The 21,964-nt window shown below is 41.7% G+C and overlaps 1 protein-coding gene across 2 annotated transcripts in view; it reads left to right on the top strand.

Moving 5' to 3' along the window:
• RNF144A (ring finger protein 144A) overlaps positions 1–21,964 on the top strand; it is a 68,370-nt gene that overhangs the window by 35,782 nt on the left and 10,624 nt on the right. For both annotated transcript variants that reach the window (XM_057431771.1, XM_057431772.1), the window contains exon 2: positions 3,203–3,348. In XM_057431771.1, the coding sequence (XP_057287754.1) occupies positions 3,214–3,348 (135 nt within the window). In that variant the 5' untranslated portion in view covers positions 3,203–3,213. The remainder of the gene's footprint in view (positions 1–3,202; positions 3,349–21,964) is intronic.

Here is a 21,964-nt window from a genome sequence, read left to right as displayed (position 1 = left end):
TCTTTTCTGGTTTTCTGATTTGATGCATCTGTTATAAGGGCCTGTGAAGTATTGATGTTTGTCTTGAGTGTGGTAATCAACATTAAATCTTTAATGAACTAAATATTTATTGGGTTAAGACCTGTTCAGTAGGTGGATTGGACTGTAGTTCTATGTCCTTACTAGCTGCATTTCTTGGGTCCTCCTGGCAGATAGCCAAACCACAAGGCAATATTTCCTACTGACTTGTGCAATAACTGGTGATCTTCAGCACGAGGGCACACCAATACATATTTTTCAATACTTTGTTCTTCTAGAGCTCCTTTCAATTGCCTCTTCTTGCTGTTACTTTTCATTATCACTAAATTATTGCACATATCTGGAAAGTGTGAGATTACAATCTGAAGCCGTAAGAGACCACAGCCATGGAACAGTAGGAGTCTTAATCTGGTTTTGACAGAGGTGGGTTTTTTTCCTCTGCTCTTTTGTTTGTTGTTTAGTTTTGGTTTAGTTTTAAAAAAAAGCTTTCTTAAGCATCATGCTGTAAGCACAACAGCTTATATTTAGTTGCAGTAGTGTACCAGGTGGTCGTGAAGCAAGATCTAGTTTGTTCTTTGGAAAGCTCTATTCTCTGTCCCTTCATAGGGATATCCAGTAGAGATTCTTCACTGGGATGTGGTAACTTTATGTATTTTCCAAGTCCAGGTGGCAAATTTCTTGATCTTTGCTTTAATGCCTCTAGTTACAATAGATACTTCACACTCCTGCCCCATTGTGAATGTAAGATCTCTAAGGAGTTTGGCAGGGAGGGCTGAGCAGGCATGGCTCTGCTGCCATTTGAGGCTGCATTTAGGTTTTACTTTGTTAAAACCATGGCTGAGTTCCTCATGGATTACATGCCAACTGTATGGGGAAGCCAATTTCTGCCTGCCTACTGGATGCCATCTTGAAAGAAATTTCACTTTGATTCACTTTTGTTTTGCAGAAGAAAAAGAGGGGAAATATTTCTAAATGAGATGTTCTTGCGTTGCAGTTGTACTGCAAAAGAGGAATTGCCATGTGGTACCAGTAAGCCTCTGTTGAAAGTCCTAGGGAACAAGTGTAAGCCTTGGATCATAGGGTTTATTTTTCCCTTTATTCACATCTTCACCATAAAACCCACTGGGATTTTGGTCTGCCTGATGTATGCTAGTGCATCCTTAAATTATCCCTCTTCATTGTTTATCTTCTAGTTTCATGTCTGCTGCCATAAGCAACAGATGTACAATAAACTGGGCAGAGCAAGCAAAGGACCCTCAAACTAAACAGTTCAGGTGTGTTTGATTGCTGCGTCTTAAATACTTCATGAGTCTACCTCTAAATAGTCAGATAAACCTAGAAAACTGGTTTTGCTGATATTTTTGTTAAATGAAAAATAGTGGCAATAGACAGTAAAGCAGCAGTCTTATAGCCTTAAAAATCTTGGGGTTTCATTCATGTCAGACTCTCATGTCTCAGAAAAGACTGCCCAGCATACGTCCTGTTTTGTGATGTGAAGCCATTATTCGTGAACTGTTCTGCAGGACGATTTCATCTTTCCCTTTTGAAACAGTTTGGAGTTTGTGGGTGGGCTTTCAGGGGAAGTGATCCAGTGCATCCCTGAAAATGGGATGTTTAATCTTTCTAACCTCCCCCTCTCCTCCCTGATGGCTGCACTAGAAATAAGTATGACTAGGCTCTGCTCTTTTGAGGTCCTTTAGGTGTCTTATAAAGGGCATCTTCCGATTGAATTAGACTGAATGGATGGTTAATGTAAAATCTTCACTTTGTTTTGGAAAATTTGGAGATGTTGCTGGAATCATGTCCATGATTAATAGATTATCAAAGTCTTAGACTTCACAAACATGCCTTGAACTGTGCATGTGATTTCTCGGGGCGGGGGGGGGAGCACATTTTTCTTAAACATATGCCTAGACCTAGTCTAATAAACATCAATTCATTGGAGTTCTGGAATTCATCTCATTACAAGATGGGGTAATATGACTTAGATATAAGCAATTCCTGCAGGTGCTAATGAAAGGGGAAATAAAAAAAAAGAAGGAAATAAAAAACAACCTACCTACTGAAAAACCTGGGATCATGATGGCAGTGGTGGAACTGCTGGTGTGGGTAAGGTAAGGAGCCAGCTGATTTTGAGAATGAGGGAGGTGAGAATTTTGTGGGCCACCCAGTAACCTCAGGATGTGAATTTTTCCACACTTGGAAAGTCAGTGTCACAATGACAAAACAATACTAGTAAATATGGTGTTAAGATAATATAAGCTACTTAAACTATTTGTGGGAGCATTTGGTTTCTTGTTTTGTTTAGCTCCCTCCCCACCCCTCCCCCTTGTGTAACTTGTAAATTAGCTTTCCTTTTTGTGGGAATACGTTTGTTATGTGTGAGATTATTTTCTTTCTGGTTAGTCAGTTGACAACTCTCTATCTGGGCCCTAAAGCCTAGGATAAAGATGCTTTGCATGGTCCTATCCTGTTGCTGTCTTGAGAGTGATATATAGGCATTAAAGCTTCTTTTTTATAGCTCACTTTGTGTTCATATTTGCCCCAGTTGATTGTTACTACAACAAAGTTGTGCTTTTGGCATATTGCAAGGCTGGAGGAAAAATGCAGGGTAAGACTCTGAGTGTACTCAGAATGTTCATTGTTTCTAAAATTAACTTAGCAAACTGATCAATCTGTCATGCTCTTGGAAACAAAAATATCTGGCTCTGTGAGTTGCAATATCATCAGGCTGGGAAAGGGGCATAATAGATGCTTGGTTTGTGAAACACCTTGTGAGTGTTGCCTGGGTAGCTAGAGTTATGGGAGCTAAAGAATGCATTTTAAGTGATGGGTCATCAATGCTATTGGTTATAATGTAAGTACTAGTAAAAATGACAAATTGGGAATGAGTTTTTCGCATGTATTATCTCGGACAAAAGTCTGTGACCCGAGGTTATACCCTGCTTGCTATCATGTCTTGTCAGTGTATTATCTGGGCTTTTTTCCCATTTTTGCTTTCGATGTGCATGTTCTACCAGAGAGGGGATATATAGCCTACTGCAAGTGCTGACACTTGCCTGCTGCTGTTCATATTTTTTTCCCCCAAAAGGCAGCAGCTGATAATGAGATTTCCAGTGGCAGAAATGGACTGTATCAATATAAGGAAATGATTGAGTATCTTTACTTCTGTGCTGCTTTTCAGACTCTTCTGCAATGACTGCAGCAAGGTACAGGCCTACCTGGGACTTGGTACTTGACCCATTAGTGTCCTGCAAACTCTGCCTTGGTGAATATCCTGTGGAGCAGATGACAACAATAGCACAGTGCCAATGCATCTTCTGTACCCTGGTGAGTTTGTTTGTTTGGTTTTGTTTTCTTTATTTGGCATAAAAAAAATGCACGATTTTAACTGCAGAAATCATGTGCATTTCTGTCGAGTGGGTTTCACCCTGAAGTACTGATGCTGCAGTGGAAATACTGTTGCTGCATACTTGGCACAAATGCTAGCAAGTAAACTTCTTCAGTTTTCCTGTTTAAAAAAGAAAAAATTGTTATTCAGTGCTTCAGTAAACTGCTGTCTACAGTTACCTCCTCAGCAAGGTTATTCACACTTTCTGTTTTTATTTATCAGTGGCTTGGATTTAGTTTGTTTTGGGGTTTTCTCCCTTTAAACTAGACTAGAATAGAATCCTTTCAGTGGGAGGGGACCCAAAACATTCATCTGGTCCAACTGCCTGGCCACCTCAGGGCTGACCAGAAGTTAAAGCATGTTGTTAAGGGCATTGTCCGAATGCCTCTAAAAGAGTGACAGGCGTGGGGCATAGACCTCCTCTCTAGGAAGCCTGTTCCAGTGCTTGACCACCCTGTCTGTAAAGAAAATGCTTCCTAATGTCCAGTGTAAACCTCCCTTGCAGCAGCTTTGAACCATTCCCATGTATTCTGTTTCTGAATACCAGGGAGACAGATCAGCATCTCCCTCTCCATATCCCCTCTTCAGGAAGCTGTGTAGACCAAAGGGGTCACCCCTCAGTCTGCTTTGCTCCAAAGCCACTCCTCACAGGACATGACTTCCAGCCCTTTCACCAGCTTTGTGAAATGTTTTAAATAATAGATTATTTTTTTATGATTATTGAGAAGACATGGGGGGCGTTACAAAACAGCAAAAAACCAATGAAAACAGCTCAGCTTCTAATACATGTAATATTCTAAAAACTCCAAGTTGTCACAACCAACTTTAAAATTGATGTTCTTTGGGAAAAGAGAAAGTGAGCACACAGGCAGATAAACAGTCTGTTGCAAACACTGTGCCCGTCCAATTAAAAAATACATATCGCTTCACTGTGCACTTTGAAAGGAGTGTTTGCTCAAGCATGCAAAAGCCTATAAAATAATAGGCTTCATGGAAAACAGAGTAATAGGCTTCATGAAAACTGTTGTGTACTGTTTGATTATTTACAGCTGAGCTTTTCTTGTGTCTCTCCCTGTTGCCTGGATGCAGGGAAAATTTTAATTTCATTTTTCAGGAACGTTTAAGTGGCAGCAGAAAAGCTGGGTTACCAGATACGTCTTCTCTATTTGTTCCTCCTTATGTTTGCTGCCATCACTGATCTTCCATTTTTTTTCTTCTTAGAATAGGGTTACTGACTCCTACCGTTGTTTTGAAAGATATGGCCTGTTATAGATATTATTTGCCAATAACATGTTCTTCGGATGTGGCATAAGTAAATTTACTGTGGTGATATTGTTTGTGTTGAATTCTATTCAGGTGGAATCATCAGTCCATTTTTACCACTTGTATTTAATTGTCATGAATGGTTCATTCAGCTTTGACCTGTTTAAGTAAATTGGCGTACCTTAGAATCATAGGATCATAGAAAGGGTTGGAAAGGACCTTAAGATCATCAAGTTCCAGCCCCCCTTGCCATGGGCAGGGACACCTCACACTAAACCAGGTCACCCAAGGCTCTGTCCAACCTGGCCTTGAACACCACCAGGGACGGCGCATTCACAGCTTCCCTGGGCAACCCATTCCAGTGCCTCACCACCCTCACAGTAGAGAGTTTCTTCCTTATATCCAATCTAAACTTCAACTGTTTAAGTTTTAACCAGTTACCCCTTGTTCTGTCACAACAGTCCCTAATGAAAAGTCCCTCCCCAGCATCCTCATAGGCCCCCTTGTCTGACTCTTGTCTACCATTTGTATGAGCTTTTCACTACAGTGACATCTGAGTGTCCTGAAAAAATTATTTACCCTAAATTTTTCCTGTGAATGAAAAAGAAATAGTATTATTCTTGCTTTCATTGATGGTGGGGGGAAAAGAAATAAGAATCGGTCCCGATAACTGCAAGCGACAATAGCTATAAAACTTTTACAGCCCAGGAATTCAGCATGACTGAAACCCATGGCCTCCATTTCTACCTTGTAGACAGCCTTCTTGTTATTAAATTGTGTAAGAAAATACTTCCGTAAAGAATCAGGCAGTGGTTGAGTGTGGCAACTATGCATTGATGTTCCTTCAGTCATGATTTTCAGAAACTTGCTGTTTCTGGGTATCACCATTGCAATCCTCAATATGAACTATGTGTCCTGGGTTCAGCAATAGCAGTCATTTTTCTCCTTGGTAGCTGGTGCAGTACAGTGTTTTGACTTTTGGCCTGGGAACAGAGCTGATAACAATGATGTTTTGGTTTGGCCAAGGATTTTGTGAGCCTCATGCTCTGCCAGGGAGGAGGGGAAGCTGGGAGAAAGCGGAGACAGGACACCTGACCCAAGCTAGCCAAAGAGGTATTCCATACCACAGCACGTCATGCCCAGGATGTACTGGGAGTTACCTGGAAGGGCTGGTGCACTGCAGGGTTGGAGGAGGTATGGGTCGGTGCTTGGTTGGGCTGGCCTGGGGGGGGCAAGTTATCAGTCTGCTGGTGGTGAAGTAATGTATTCTCTTCCCAGTAGTGATCTGTGTTATACCTTAGGTACTAAAACTGTTCTTATCTCAACCTGTGGGAGTTGCATTTTTTTGTTTCTCCTCTCCATCCCTCCAGGAGTAGGGGGAGGGAAAGAAGGGGGGGAGTGAGTGAACGAGCCCTCTGCCTGGTTTTAAACCACAACACTGTGTTTTGTAAACAGCCAAATGAAAAGTTACTAAAAAGCGACACGAAAAAAATCCATACTCTTCACTCAAGATTTGAATGGAGTCTGTGTACAGTAGGTCCAGTACCTTATACTAGGATAAGTGGAAATATAATTGGAGAAATATTTTGTTCTTGATTGACCAATATACAATTTTGTCCCAGCTTCATGCTTTTATGTAAGTGATCTGAGGTAGCTAATGTCTTCTGCAGTGACGTGAGCAAATAAGAAAAAGGGATACATCCATTACAAGTGGATCCATTTTTGCTGCAGCTCTCGCTCCTAGTTCTAGCCCTTCTGCCTAAGCAAGCTGAGAAAGAATATGTATTACAGAGAGATGTTTCAAGTGCAGTGCTATAGGTATGTAGGCAGAATTTAGATCAACGTGCAGCTTTCTCAATCCTACAATATTTTTGTCTGCAAGTCTTCACTGTTTATAACCATATTAGTGCTGTGGTAGAGATCTCGTGAAGGGTTGTCTCTTCCTGACACTTATCCAGTAACACAACATTGCTATTCAGAAAGATAGAATGGGGACACAGTTTCCTCTTGCTCTCTGGCAGAGCTGCACATGGATTGAATAGAGCAGACCATCACTTCTCTGCTGATAAGGCGTAGATGCTACAATTTCCCATCATATTACTTTGCCAGTTGTGGCTATTAGTACAATACTCCATTATGGTTTTTATCGTTATGATCGTTAATGTGTACACAATGCTGTGAGTTCTCAAGTTTTGTATATCTCATCCATTAGGAATGTATCCGTTGTTGGATTACTTGAGGTACCAGAAGAACAAAAGTCTAGGGAGTAGAAAAGGAAGCAAGCTATCTGCTGCTGGCTTTTTGTTTGTTTTTTCCATGTATTGTCAAGGGGCAAGCTAGTATCTCTTTTCTTCTGGAATCCTGTTAGCAATAGGATGAATCTTAACTTGCGCTACAAATTTTGGACCAAAATGTTTAAAGGTCTTGCTTTTATTAATTCACTTTTCCCTACTTAAATAGCATGCAGTACATAGCTAGTAACCCTACATTTCAAGATAATCACTTATCAGTTGCTTGCCTTACCAGAAGTAGTTGTGTGTTTTCTTCAGAAAGCTTTTGTTATGAAACTTTTATCTCCTCCAGAAGAAAAGGAGAGTGAAACAAACAGAGCATCACTTTTCCTTTTTGTTTAATCTGTTTTGCAGTAATTAAAGCACCAAAATTTTTCAGTTATTTCAGTCATTTTAATTTTCCAGTTATTATGTCTTTGTTTTTTTTTGGGGGGGGGGGGGGGGGGGTGACGGGAGGAGATAGGGAGAGAGCAATTCTAGTCCAATTTCTTCCTGAAATTCTGACCACTTTGCATTCTATAATGAAATGCTCATGTGTCTTAAAGGACAGGATGTTTTCTTGATGTGTTACCAGTTTTATATGTACTAAAGTTACAGCAGGCTTTGTTCCAGTCCATGTTCTTGTATGGAAATCAACCAGATAGTTGCTTAAATCTGTTCTGGTTCAGGATTAGATGTACGTGTACATCTCTATTACATAATTCGTATATGTATAAATAGATGCATAGAAGTGTCAAATAATGTGTTGCAAGTACAGTGCTCCATCCCTGGCGGTGTTCAAGGCCAGGTTGGACAGAGCCTTGGGTGACATGGTTTATTGGGAGGTGTCCCTGCCCATAGCAGGGGGGTTGGAGCTAGATGATCTTAAGGTTCTTTCCAACCCTAACTATTCTATGATTCTAATGCCACATTTACTGAAGACAGGCTAAGCTCCTCTTCACATTAAGTTGCTCATTTCTTTTCAGGATGTTATGTGGTGCTGATCATTCTGGTACTGGATGCTTTTTTGCTTACCTTTCTCAAATTTAAAATCAGTCAAGTAGGGCAGTCCAGGCAAGCAAATACTTAGAAGAAGTATGAAGCCTGAGAAAGAACTTGTCTTTGATTGGAAAAAAAATATTTTGATTACTAATCTGTAACCCCCTTGTTACCATTGGAGAAAAGACTATTTAGAATTGAGCGAGAGAGAGGTTCTACAATCAGAAAGAAGATAACCAAACTAACCTACCTTCTGCTGCTTGTTTGTGATTTCTTGTTGGCCAGCTGTGGACATGTAGATCAGCTTTGTGGTATTTGAAACTAACACTGCTATGCCAATTTTGTATTTGTTTAGTAGATAGTTATACTCTGATTCTTACCCCCAAGCTCTACATTAAGCCCTTGAGACAGCTGATTAATGTTCCCTGGACATCTAGGTGTCCCTCTGAGTTTGGTAGAACTGTGATTTAGTTCTCTAAGTGTATTCTCTCTCAAGTAGCATAACAGTAAGATGGTGATAGACTCTCCTGCTATCAGTAGCCCTCTTTAGGCAAATACAGGAATCCTGGTTAATCATGATTGTTCATATATGTCTATTTAATTCTAGTCATTCCTCTAATTGAGCTTCTTCCAAGGCTGGAGACCTGAAAGGAAGACCCTGTGATCAGCAAGGAAAATATCCTGCCTGCAGCAGGCATCTTTTTTTCATTCATTATTTTCTCTCCCCTGTTGTCATGCTTGACTGGAAACACAGAGCTTTGTTGGCCTCTGAGCTGAATGACAAGAAAAAGTATGATTTACTTAATGTTATCCCTCACTCCAAATAAGGCAGAGACAGTGGCAGTTTCTCCTTGCCCTTGGGCAAAGCAGACACCAAAAGCAGCATGGATTGGAGCAGGTGGGCTTGGCTGCCTTCTCTATCCCACTTGGTTTGTTCCTGCTTACCAGGGGGAACCTGCCTCAGCAGGAGATCATCAGGCTTAGGTGAGGCTGTCCCCCATCTCTACTAAGAGGAGATGCTCTGCTTGCTTTGAAACAGCAGGGAGGGGGAAATCTAATGGTTTGTGGGATTTTGTAGAGCTCTAGGTACTTCTTAGTAGCTGTAGTGTTTTCCTGTTTCCCATCAGCTGCTGGCAAAGCCTACCACTTGCTGCTTAGAATCATAGAACAGTTAGAGTTGGAAAGGACCTTAAGATCATCTAGTTCCACCCCCCCCGCCATGGGCAGGGACACCTCCCTAGTAAGTAAGCACAAGTAAGCTTGTGCTTACTTCCCCCCAAACCTTAGCAGAGAACTGATGCTAATCTTGACGTGTGATGTGTCGTAGGGGCTTCATGGTTAGCGGGCACTATGTGTTATTATTGCACATCATAGGGCTATCTGGGCTCTGGCTTGTCTTGTGGGTGCTGGGATGACAAAAGTCCCTGCTTAAATCATAAGCTCACCTATTTACAGAGTAATTAATGTACAGTTGGGAACTGCAGAACCCTGAGTGAAATCTGAACTTGATCCAGAGGCTTCAGCTCTTCCCTATCCTGTGATGCTACTAAATGAGATTAACGTTACCCCTCTTCATTTGGGTGTTGGGAAAACTAGTTCATTTTTTGTTTGCATAATGTTTTACATGTGAAAATGAAAGGTTCTTTGTGTGCAGGTGCATTGTCCTCCCACTCAAATATTAATTCTGTTCTGAAATAGCATGTTTTTCAAACAGCCATATAAGGGAAGACTGATTTTTGTTGTTGTTGTTGTTTTTTTTCCCTCCTGAATATTTGAGTTGCATCCTGCATATGTTGGCATTTGAAAACAAATTTCTTTTTCTAAAGTTTATTCTGTGTGTTTCTACCAATAGCAGCCCTGAATAAGTGAGAACGAGCAGTTTATGCAAGCTAATGGAGGGGTAAAAATCCAACATGAAAACATGTTTACGTGTACATCCACTTGAAAGATCTGTTCTAAGATGAAGGTATGCACAAACTGCAAGGTATTATCATTGTCTCATTTGGCCATTTCCTTCTAGCTACGGATGTGAAAGATTTCTCTAATGAAAAATTTTTCATCTTCTATGTATTTTACAGTACACACTTATATAAATATGCCTATAAAGTCCCACAAAAAAAAACAAAACAAACCCAACAACCCACCATTTTAAAGGATAGACATAAAGTCTTCATTGCTTTCCCCTTATCTATTAAGACATTCAACTGAAAACACACTCATGTTTTTTTCAGTTTCATTTAGTTCCTTTTGCTTGGTCCTGCTTGAATTTCCACAGCCATTGATTGCTGTGTCTCAAAGGGTATTCACCATGTTCTAATATTTCTCAAACTGAAGAAGCCATCAGGGCTTCTCCTTCTGCATCCTTGCTTACACATACATTTTTTTCTTGCCCTCACCTTCATCATTTGTTGACTGATGGCCTGATGCTGACACTTCCCTATACTCAAATTGGCATAATTATTTCAATGCAGAAGGCTTGGAGGCTGCACTCAGAAGTGGTGCGGCATCTCATCCCTAATGTGAATATCATGTCAGAGAATCATATCATAGAATGATTGAGTTGGAAAGGACCTTAAGGTCACTTGGTCTGTGAGTTGTTTGTATCAGTTAAGAAGTGTGTATCAGAGATTGCTGTGATATTTGTCAAAAGTATTTGGGCGAGGATTGAGCCAAAGCAGCAAAACCTGCATGGCTGTCCACAGGATAAATCAGCAGATGTCTCTGCACTAACCACAGTGCCATTTTGCAAAGAGTGAATCCCTGCTCCTGGCAGGCTGCTGGCCATTTCCCATCCTGAAATTCTACCAGCTGATGGGAGCACGAGTGCTTCTGGACAAGACCAATACGTAGGACACTCATATGGTTTATCCTGAGACATGGAAGCGTTTATTTTCCCCAGCCAAGACACTGTTTCATCATCATCTAAAGGCAAGATGATGCGACTTTATTTAGGCTGACAATAGAGGCTGTAGAAGGGCTATAGAACAGCTGGTTCAGTTTTTAAAAACTGACAGCATGGAGGGAAGAAAAGGCATTTACCCATGGTATTTTTGAACAAAAATGAATCTTTGAAAAGAGGCTGAGTGCTGGGCAGGTAGAGGCAGGAAGCCTGCCCAATAGAGCTTTTTTCAAATGACTTGCCACTTTGGGGAAAATGTTTATCACCTGCTGTGTTATCTATCTCTGATCCTGTCCCAGCTTCCTCTCTTGGTGTGTACCTTCTTCATAGCACACGAGTCCAAATTTGGCCACTAGATGAATACATCCCTATTGCAGAGTTCTGGAGTGCCTTGCAGGTGCTTGCCTTGGAGTCAAGGTTTTGTATGCTTGTGCAGTATAATTTTTGCCTCTGCAACAAAACAAAGGATACAAAGGGCAAACGTTCCTATTGCTGCTTTCACATTTGTAGATTTGAAGTATTGTATGTCAAGATAAGTGGCGTGTTCAGTGTTCTTCCTGTGATTTATTCTTAAGAATGATGAATCAGCTGCAGGGCTAATAATAGTTGGGATGTTGGTAATGAAGATTTCTTTAAAAGTAGATTAATGTGTCTGAGAAAATGTCTGTAAAGGTGGAAATGATCTGTTAAAGTTCAAAGTAGTATCACAAAACTTAAACATCTAATGTACATCTGTCTGAGCTCTGGGGGGTTTGTGAGGTTGAATATAGTTTGTGCTCTTGGATTTGATCAGTAGAGTTGACAGTATATGTAATAACAAAGAAAAAAGTAAAAATCATTCCCATGGTCACGTATATGCCTCAGACTGATCTCTGTGGCTAAGTGCGTAGGTATTTTCCAGTAAATCACTTGTTAACCAAATTAAGATTAGGGTGATACTAAAAAGCCAGATTGTAGATCTGATGTAGAGAATTGTGCATGCTGTAGCAGCAGTGCAATAGTATTTCAAAGTTGAGCCTGTGATTAAATAATACATTTGAGGCAGGATTAAAACTACTACTTTACACAAAAAGGCCATGTAGTAAGTTTGAAAGAACCTTGGATGGTTGGATGAAAGTAGTTTTGGTTTTTCCTATGAAACACAGATTAAATGTGGGATGGCTCCTATGACTGAGTGTTGGAGTGGAAGGAAGCAGACTACAGGAAGAGTAGGCAGAGAGAAGGGGCTGTCAGCATCTATGTCAATACCCAACTCAATTGCATGGCACTCTGCCTGGGGCTGGATGAGGAGCTGTCTGTGAGAGATTACGGATTCAGGATTAAAGGAAGAGCAGAGATAGCTGACCTTATAGTGGGAGTCTGGTACAGGCCACCCAACTAGGAAGACTGAGTGGATGAGGCCCTCTATAGACAGAAGCCCAGATCTTCATGGGTGACTGACCACACTGATATTGTTGGAGTAGCAACACAGCAGGGCATCCCACCTTGGTTATTGTATTCAGCTCTGAGGCCTCCAGTGTAATAATGATGTGGACCTGTTGGAGCAAGTCCAGAGGAGGTCCGTAAAGATGATCAGAGGGCTGGATCGCCTCTCCTGTGATGATAAGCTGAAAGAGCTGAGGTTGTTGAGCCCATCGAAGAGAAGGCTTTGTGGAAACCTTAGAACAGCCTTCCAGTGCCTAAATGGAACCTACAAGAAGGATGGAGGAGAGACTTTTTACAAGGGCATGTAAGGATGAGAGAGAAAGGCTCTAAACTGAAAGGGGGTAGATTTAGATTAAGTACCAGGAAGTTTTTTTTCTCTGAGGGTGGCGAGGCACTGGCACAGGTTGCCCAGAGAAGCTGCGGCTGCCTCATCCCTGGCAGTATTCAAGGCCAGGCTGGATGGGGCTTGGAGCAACCTGATCTAGTGGAAGGTATCCCTGCCCATGGCAGGGGTGTTCAAACTGGGTCATCTTTAAAATCACTTCCAATCCAATCCACTCTGTGATTGCTAGATGAGCATCCCTGTTGCTTTTATGAATATCCACAAAAATATTTAAAAAAAAAAATCCAAAACACAAAAAAAAAAAGTATACGATATGGAAGGAAGAGGGCCAGGACACCTGCGTGGCTAAATAGGGAATTGCTGGGTATGCTCAAGTGGAAGAGGAGAGTTTACAGGTCATGGAAGGAGGGGCTGGCCACTTGGGAGGAATATAAGGCTGCTGCTAGAGGATGTAGGAAGGCAGCTAGGATGACTAAGTCCTCCTTAGAATTAAACCTGGCGAGAAGGGTCAAGGACAGCAAAAAGAGCTTTTTCAAATACATGGCAGATAAAACTAACACCAGAGGCAATGTAGGCCCACTGATGAATGGGATGGGTGCCCTGGTGACAGAAGATACAGAGATGGCAGAGTTACTGAATGCCTTCTTTGTCTCTGTCTACTCTGCTGCAGGCAGTCCTGAAGAGCCCTGTACCCCTGAGACCTTAGATGAAGTCAGGTCAAAGGAGCGGTTTGCCTTAGTCGACGAGGAATGGGTTAGAGATCAGTTGAGCAATCTGGACATCCATAAATCCATGGGTCCAGATGGGATGCACCCGTGGGTGCTGAGGGAACTGGCGGAAGTCATTGCTAGACCACTCTCCATCATCTTTACCAAGTCTTGGGAAACGGGAGAGGTGCCTGAGGACCGGAGGAAAGCAAATGTCACTCCGGTCTTCAAAAAGGGCAAGAAGGAGGACCTGGGTAACTCTAGACCGGTCAGCCTCGCCTCCATCCCTGGGAAAGTGATGGAACACCTTATCCTTGGTGCCATCTGTCGTGGTTTAAACCCAGTCAGGTAACTTGTTCACTCACTCCCAGTGAGTGGTGCCGAGCTGACAACAATCGAGGTCTGTGTGTCCCCCCCCCTCCCCCCCCCCCCGGGGTTCTCCCCCACTCCTGGAGGAACCGGGAGGAGGAGGATCGAAAAAAAAAGTGCAACTCCCATGGGTTGAGACAAGAACAGTCCAGCAACCAATGTACAACACAAATCACTACTGCTACTATCAATGACAACAATGATAAGGGAAAATAACAAGGGAAGAGAATACGATACCACCGGCCAAGAAAATGAGTTCCACCCGGAAGCCCGTGTCCTTCCGGGTAACTCCCAGTCACCCCCCACCCCGGCCATGACGTGCTGTGGTATGGAATACCTCCTTGGCTAGCCCGGGTCAGGCGCCCCGTCTCTGCTTCCTCCCGGCTTCCCCTCCTCCCTGGCAGAGCATGAGCCTCACAAAGTCCTTGGTCAGGGTAAACATCACTTAACAACAACTGAAAACATCGGCTTCACCAACACTGTTCTCAGGCTGGAAGTCAAAACACAGCACTGCACCAGCTACCACGAAGGAAAAAACATGACTGCTACTGCTGAACCCAGGACACCATCTTAAGGCATATCAAGGATAAGAGGGTTATGAGGGGCAGTCAACATGGCTTCACCAAGGGGAAATCATGTTTGACCAATCTCTTAGCCTTTTATGAGGAAATAACACGGTGGATGGATGACGGCAGAGCGATGGATGTGGTCTACCTTGACTTCAGCAAAGCATTTGACACAGTCTCCCACAGCATCCTCACAGCTAAATTGAGGAAGTGTGGTCTGGATGATCAGGTAGTGAGGTGGACTGCGAACTGGCTGAAGGAGAGAAGCCAGAGAGTTGTAGTCTATGGGGCTGAGTCTAGTTGGAGGCCTGTAACTAGTGGAGTGCCTCAAGGGTCAGTACTGGGACCAGTATTATTGAATATATTCATCAACGATTTAGATGAGGGAATTGAGTGTACTATCAGCAAGTTTGCTGATGACACTAAGCTGGGAGGAGTGGCTGACACGCCAGAAGGCTGTGCTGCCATCCAGCGAGACCTGGACAGGCTGGAGAGTTGGGCAGGGAATAACTTGATGAAATCTAACAAGGGAAAGAGTAGAGTCCTGCGTCTGGGCAGGAAGAACCCCAGGTTCCAGTATAGGTTGGGGAACGACCCGTTAGAGAGCAGTGTAGGAGAGAGGGACCTGGGGGTCCTAGTGGGCGACAGGATGACCATGAGCCAACACTGTGCCCTTGTGGCCAAGAAAGCCAATGGCATCCTGGGGTGTATTAGAAGGGGGTGGTTAGTAGGTCGAGAGAGGTCCTCCTTCCCCTCTACTCTGCCCTGGTGAGACCGCATCTGGAATATTGTGTCCAGTTCTGGGCCCCTCAGTTCAAGAAGGACAGGGAGCTGCTGGAGAGAGTCCAGCGCAGGGCAACGAAGAAGATTAAGGGAGTGGAGCATCTCCCTTATGAGGAAAGACTGAGGGAGCTGGGTCTCTATAGTTTGGAGAAGAGGAGACTGAGGGGTGACCTTATAAGTGTCTATAAATATATAAAGGGAGAGTGTCACGAGGATGGAGCCAGGCTCTACTCAGTGGCAAACAATGATAGGACAAGGGGTAATGGGTACAAACTGGAACACAAGAGGTTCCACTTAAACTTGAGAAGAAACTTCTTCTCAGTGAGGGTGACGGAACACTGGAACAGGCTGCCCAGGGAGGTTGTGGAGTCTCCTTCCCTGGAGACATTCAAAACCCGCCTGGACACATTCCTGTGTAACATTATCTAGGTGTTCCTGCTCCGGCAGGGGGATTGGACTAGATGATCTTTCGAGGTCCCTTCCAATCTCTAGCATACTGTGATGCTGTGATATGTCTGCAGGAATCTGTGCTTTTCAGGAATAGAGAAGACTCAGGCTCAAATTCTGCTGTCATTCTTCCCTCCTCTTCAAAGAAGACTCCAGCTGCAGGCTGCTTATATTAGGGTTTTTTTCTTTTGTTCAGCTTTGCCTAAACAGAAAGTCTTTCTACGAAGTTTTGTATTGCTTTTGTTAGAGAAAAGCTCTCTAATCCAGAGTGAATTTGCTGTTTGTACAAAAGGGAGGGGATCTATAAGTCCCAGAGTATTAACTTCCACCTGAGACATCAACACCCAAATTAATCTCTCCAGTTTTTTTGCAGTGGATGCATTCAATCTCACACACACACTCTCTTTCTGCCCTAGTGAGTATTGCACATTACGTCACTATGTACTGTTCTAATCTGAAGCTAAAACTGGGTGTTACATCACATTACCTGAAAGAATACAGACAATGTCTCCATCAGTAGAATTACCTGTTCACCAGACTGCCTGCAGCATTAGCTTAGTGGATTTAGCCCAGAGCAGTAGAATAACCTTGGTATTATGCTGTCTTAGGGCAAGAAAAGATACTACTTTCTCAATATTCATTTTTAAGTCCTGTAGTGAAAAATACCTGCAGAACATGAAAATACTACGAGATTCTATTAAAATTAATTGCAGTAGTTGTTCTCATTTAGGTAATGGATTAAAACTTAAACAGAGGAAGTTTAGATTGGCTATAAGGAGGAAATTCTTTCCTGTTAGGGTGGTGAGGCCCTGGAATGGGTTGCCCAGGGAGGTTGTGAATGCTCCATCCCTGGCAGTGTTCAAGACCAGGTTGGACGAGGCCTTGGGTGATATGATTTAGTGTGAGGTGTCCCTGCCTATGGCAGGGGGTTTGGAACTAGATGATCTTAAGGTCCTTTCCAACCCTAACTATTCTATGATTCTATGACACGATTTTTGAGCTGTTATCCTTTTAGCACAAAGCCTACAAACAGACCAAACTACCAATGCATAGCTACAAAGCACTGTTAAAGAAGTTCTCACTCAATAGCCTTTCATATTTTTCATATTATGTCCTAGAATATGAGGCCAAAAGGGATCTTTACATTCATCTACCCTTATGTCATTTGTAGTATGAATCATAAAATAACAACCAGCATTTCCTGACCCTTCATGTGATTGGAGTTTAAAAACAGTACATGTGTGTATATGTATATATATATTTTTAGAAGTTTATCTAATCCTGGTTTGCCGATGATGCAGATTTAATAAGACCAGCAATTTAGTCTACATTAGATGTAATCATCATACTTGGAAACATCTTACTCAGTTTGAGCTTTCTTTCCAGTGTTGTTTTCTGTTTTCCCTCTATGCGTTGAGAGTTAGGCTTATTAATTTTAGAATCGGATTTTGGGGTTCAAAAATATTAAGAAAAACAATCTCCCTTGTTGAAAAAGCATGTCAGCCTTTCCTTGTGTTCTTGAAGTGTGTTGCAAAGCTCTTAGTGATTGTCAGTCCAAGGTGAAGGGTTATTTATCTGGTCAATATTTGTCAATCTACATATAACATTCACCTTTACCAAATGCATTGTAAAAAAAATTCATTCCCTGTCTTTTTCAGACCTTGGTAAATGTCAGATTTCTTTCCTTTTATTTCTTTTTTTCCTTTTCGATTTTATCAGTAGGTGTTTGGGTTTTTTTTAAATGTTTCACCAATACCAGCATGTGATGATTTTGTTTGTAGTGCACATTCTGTTTTGGAATGGCTGTGGCCTAGTGCCAGCACTAAAATACACCTAAAGTTTTAAGAAATAAATCAAATGATACGGTGATGATATTCTTGGCTCTGCAGTCCCGTCATGCTTTCTTGGCCTTTCCAAACCAATTGACTTACTTATAAAATTTCCTATATGACTTGGCACTAGCATCTGCAGTACTAGTGCAGTCAGAAATCTGCATTTTGACAAAATCCACCTAGAAGCAGTTAAGAAAATAATACAGAACTATTTTTTGCCTTCCTGACTCTCAAATAAAAGGTGATATCTTGAAACAGCATTCCTTGTCTCCTGCAATAATAGCAATAACATGGTCTTAAAGTAAATTTGTTGTAACTTTTCAAAACGTTATGCTCTTCTAGTTAAAAAAGGGAGATGTTGATTAAAAATCTTCAAGTGTTTTTAATTATGTGCATTCTGTATTGTAAAATTACCTTAGGCACCAAGTGAGCGCATTTTTCTTTCAAAGTAGATGGTAGATAAATATTGCTTCATGTGGAAACAATAAGTTCCTTTGTATGAATTATGATGGTTTTTATTTGGTTTTGGGTGTCAGGAGGAATAAGTCAAAGCACTATCATCAGAAATAGGCATAATTGTTGGTCAAATTCTGCAAACAGAAAATTAAAAGCCAGCCATTTTAATTGTTTATATTGAGATTTTGCTGTGGCCGATGCAGATTTGTTAGAGTTGAATGCAGCAGAGTAACATTACGAGTTATAGTTTGGAAATTATGAAAAAAGTAATTATTTTGATTTTCACAGGGTATTTTGACCTTTATAGCGATAGGCAAAATGATGTGCAGCTCTAAAGCAACAGACCATCATCAGTGGTCATTGAATATACCTTTCTATGTGGCACAATCCTTGATGTACAGAGGTTTGAAGTACAACACATCTTGCAAAGCTTTAAGTATTAGGCTATGGTTGGCAGCTTCAGAATGGAAGTCATTCCTTTATTCGCCATCTGTCTCTGAGGCCATAGCAAAAAACTTGGATGTTCCTAATGTATATAGGTAGCTGATAGTAAAACTGCTGCTGAGTTGGGATCTCAGTTGATCTGGGCCAAAACTTCACAAAGTGGATGTACTCCTGCGCTTTGTCACGGGGATAGCAAAGGACAGCAGGATTCTTGGAGTTCAAGGTGAAAGAAAAAGTTATCCAGACACCAGAAAAGACAATAGTGATGTGCCAGAGGAGAACAGGGCAGGCATGCAGAGAGTGTGCACATGCAGGGAAAAATACAGGTGTAATGCTCAGGGGGGCTAACCAGTCTCTGCAGACTGATCTTAGCAGTAGTTGGAGCTTGTGATACATTTTGACCTACAGTTTATATAATCTTATATTAAGTTTGAAATATAGTTTATATAGTCTTCATATAGTTTATATGTAACATATATTGTGTAGTGCTTTGCTTTCCTTTGTCTACATAAAATTATAAGCTATATGGAAATTTTTATGGGATTCCCAGTATAACCTTCATATATGGTGGTATGTTGACATATCCTTTTAATTTAAAAATATATGAAGTTGTAAAATGGATGTTGGTGTATAGATCTGTATAGTTAAGGAACCAAACATTCTTGGTAGTACTAGGGTTCCATCATATGATAATTGTTCTTCTGCTACCCTGAGTCATTTGGTATGCTGAAACTACTGCCATTACCTGTTCACTTATTGCAGCTGCAACATAAACCATAGTAATTGCCTAACAGTTGTCATAAAATGACATCTTTCTTATAAACCTCTTTTAGAACTGAAAGGCCACAATAAGGTCTTCCTGGAGTGTTCTCTTCTCCAGGCTGAACAGTCCGAACTCTCTTAGCCTTTCCCCATAGGAGAGGTGCTCCATCCCTTTAGACAGGTCTTCGCTGTTCCAAGTGAAGATTGTTAGAGTACAGAAATGAAGTATAAAACTAACTGCAAAGGAAATGCTTCTTCCTCTTATGAACTACTTAATTCAGCAAAGAGGTTTTGTTTTTTTTTTTTTTGTGCAATGCTAAAGTCTTACCCTGGTTTCATCATGTCAGATTAAGCACAGAAGTGGAAATGTACAGAATAACCACCATCAGTTTTTGACAGGTTTAGAGTATATCCAGGTGTGACTTACTTTAAATATTATTTACTTATTTAATTACTGAAATACAATGAGGTTATGGAGTTTCTTTAAGAAAGGAAGAAGTGGAATTTAGCAGAAGTATTGCTTCAAATAAAAGGAACTTTCCATTGGCAGAGGTCCTTTAAAGGAAGTCTAAAGATGCTCCCCAGCATAATGGTTTTATAAAGGGTCAATGTGCAACAAGAAGGGTATCTTGTGACCTTATTCCTACTTCAGACCTTAGGTACCTAATTTCAGCTCCTGTTTTCTCTGAAAAAAAAAACATGTCACACGGTTCATTTTGAAAGTTGTTTGGAGTGACTTACAGTCTCACATTTTTTGTTCATCCTGTGTACTGCTTTATTGCCTTAATGGAAGGGGTATAAAGATATTTTCTTCCAGGATGGGATCAGCTATAAGCTGCATAGAAAATGAGCAACAATTCATTTGTCATGTTTTTGTAGCTCTTTTGAAATGAATTTTTCATAGTGTATAACTGAGTAACTGATCCTACTATATTTTTGCTTGCATGTTGGTGCCAGTTTAAAATTTACTGGCACAAGTGGTATGTCTTGTGTCTGCTCCCAAGAGAAGCCACAGGTACCCTGTGCTTCAGATTCTCCTGCAACCACTTTGGGTTGCTCCTTCTTCGCCCAAGAATTCTCTGGAGTGAGAGTCTTAAGTGGACAGGGTGTTTTTTTTTCCTCTGCCTAATTTAGAGTGATAATTCCTGCCCTTGAGATAGCATCTGCGTTCCCAGAAGGTGTAGCATAAGCAGTGCATTTTGGCCGTGCTGGTTTTGAGGAAGTAGGGGCCAGTGCCACATATGGGGAAGGGGAAGGCCTTAGACAGTGCTTATAGCAGGGATGAACTGTGTCATTCCTCAGAAGATGTGAGGAAAGGGAAACAAATCAAATAGGCTCTGGAAGTTGTCCCAAACAGGTTGAAAAGGAGAATAAACCACGTTAATGATTAATGATGACAAAGCTCATTCAGCTTGAAAAGTACTTTCTGTAAGTGCTAAGTGCTGGCATTAAAAATGTATGCATTTTCCTTTTAATCCACGCTTGGTGTCTGCAAATGGAGGGGAAAAGGGAAAGCCAATACTGTCATTATAGCAACACTAATACCTCTCTACAGCTGAAATCACAGTTTGCCAATGCATGTGACCTAGGCTCTGGTTCTTGCAGAGCTTAGCCTGCTGTGGTTGCTGCTGCTAGTGGTTCTCTTAACTTGCTCTACTACCTGCCCTGTAGAGCTATAAATGAGCCTTGGAAACCTTCTGCAAGTCAAACCTCTGAATAATTCTCTTCATTAAATCCTTACTGATAAAAAGGAAGACTGTTATCTGGCACATGGATTTTTTTTACACACGTAATGCTTTTTAAGATACCTATTATCAGATATTTGCTTTTCTAAAAAAAAAAATAAATTAAAAAATAGACCTGCTGTCTCAGTTGAGTAGGAGACATAGGGAAGGGGACTCTGACAGACATGATTTAGTATGCTGTTAAGGTGGTAGCATGTTGCCACCAGAAAAGCTGTATACTAGAGCAGCAGAAAACGTGTGGGTAGGAAGTGAAGTTTTTGCTGCAGTCAAGCTGCAAAAGGTAAAATCTAGAATAACGCATTAATACAGGTAATAGGGGCTCTGAAAGGAGATGAATAGACATCCAACAGGCAGAACAGAAAGAGAAGAGGCTGAATGAGCAGACTGAAAGTCTGGACCTTACAGCCACAAGCCACATGTAAAGGGTTAGGCTGGGGATATGCTCATTGATGGGCCTGTTCGATGGTGTGGCTGGAAGGAAGTGGCTTTGTGCTCTGACCTGCAGTGAGGCACGCTGCACTCGGCAAGGCCGATGTAGCTCTTTGCCTACTCAGGCTGATGATCTTAAGCTCCTTTCCAACCCTAACTATTCTATGATTCTATGATGGTGAGTCAGCAGCTGCATACCTTTTGCAAGTTCTGTCTGAAAAGGGTAATTGAAGTCCCTGGTTTGCCAGCTTGCTGCAGAGTGTGTAATCCTTCTCACCTCCCACCCAGCTGTATCCTGAGCTTGTTTTGTATCTTCAAATCACTCTGCTGTTGGTCTAGCCTCACTTTTTATTCACATATCTGGTAACAGAGTTAGGGGCTTACTTTCTGCAGTTGTCTCTAGTTTGCCACAGCTAGCTGAACTGACAGGCAGGGTGACAGCACTACAGGGTGACCCATCTGCTGGAAAGCAGGCGCTCAATTGCTCTCTCTGTGTAGCATCAGGCTACTCTCCTCATCACTCTCTTTGCCTCCCCAACAGACACTTATGCAGCAGCTCTCACCATGATGTGGGAAATGTGGAGGTGGAAGGGGATGGTTGCTCTATAAGAATAATGAGGTTTGGTATTAATTTGCACTTAGTCTAAAATTTCTACCTTTATTCTCCATTTTGTTGATGGTCCTGCAGTGCACTACTGTTAGATGCTACATTTTCAGTTATGACTTGGGTAAATTGCTATGGTTGCTAGGGGAGAAAAGTATTAGTATTACCAATATTTATTATTCGGTCCCCATGGAAACTGTAGCTCTCTGGAA

This window comes from Pezoporus wallicus, unplaced genomic scaffold (assembly GCF_028554395.1).
Source record: "Pezoporus wallicus isolate ANWC-B61680 ecotype Strahan unplaced genomic scaffold, APGP_CSIRO_Pwel_v1 contig_161, whole genome shotgun sequence".
Classification (NCBI taxonomy): Eukaryota; Metazoa; Chordata; class Aves; order Psittaciformes; family Psittacidae; genus Pezoporus; species Pezoporus wallicus.
The sequence above is the reverse complement of the archived record's forward strand: the minus strand, read 5'-3'. Positions and strand labels throughout refer to the sequence as shown.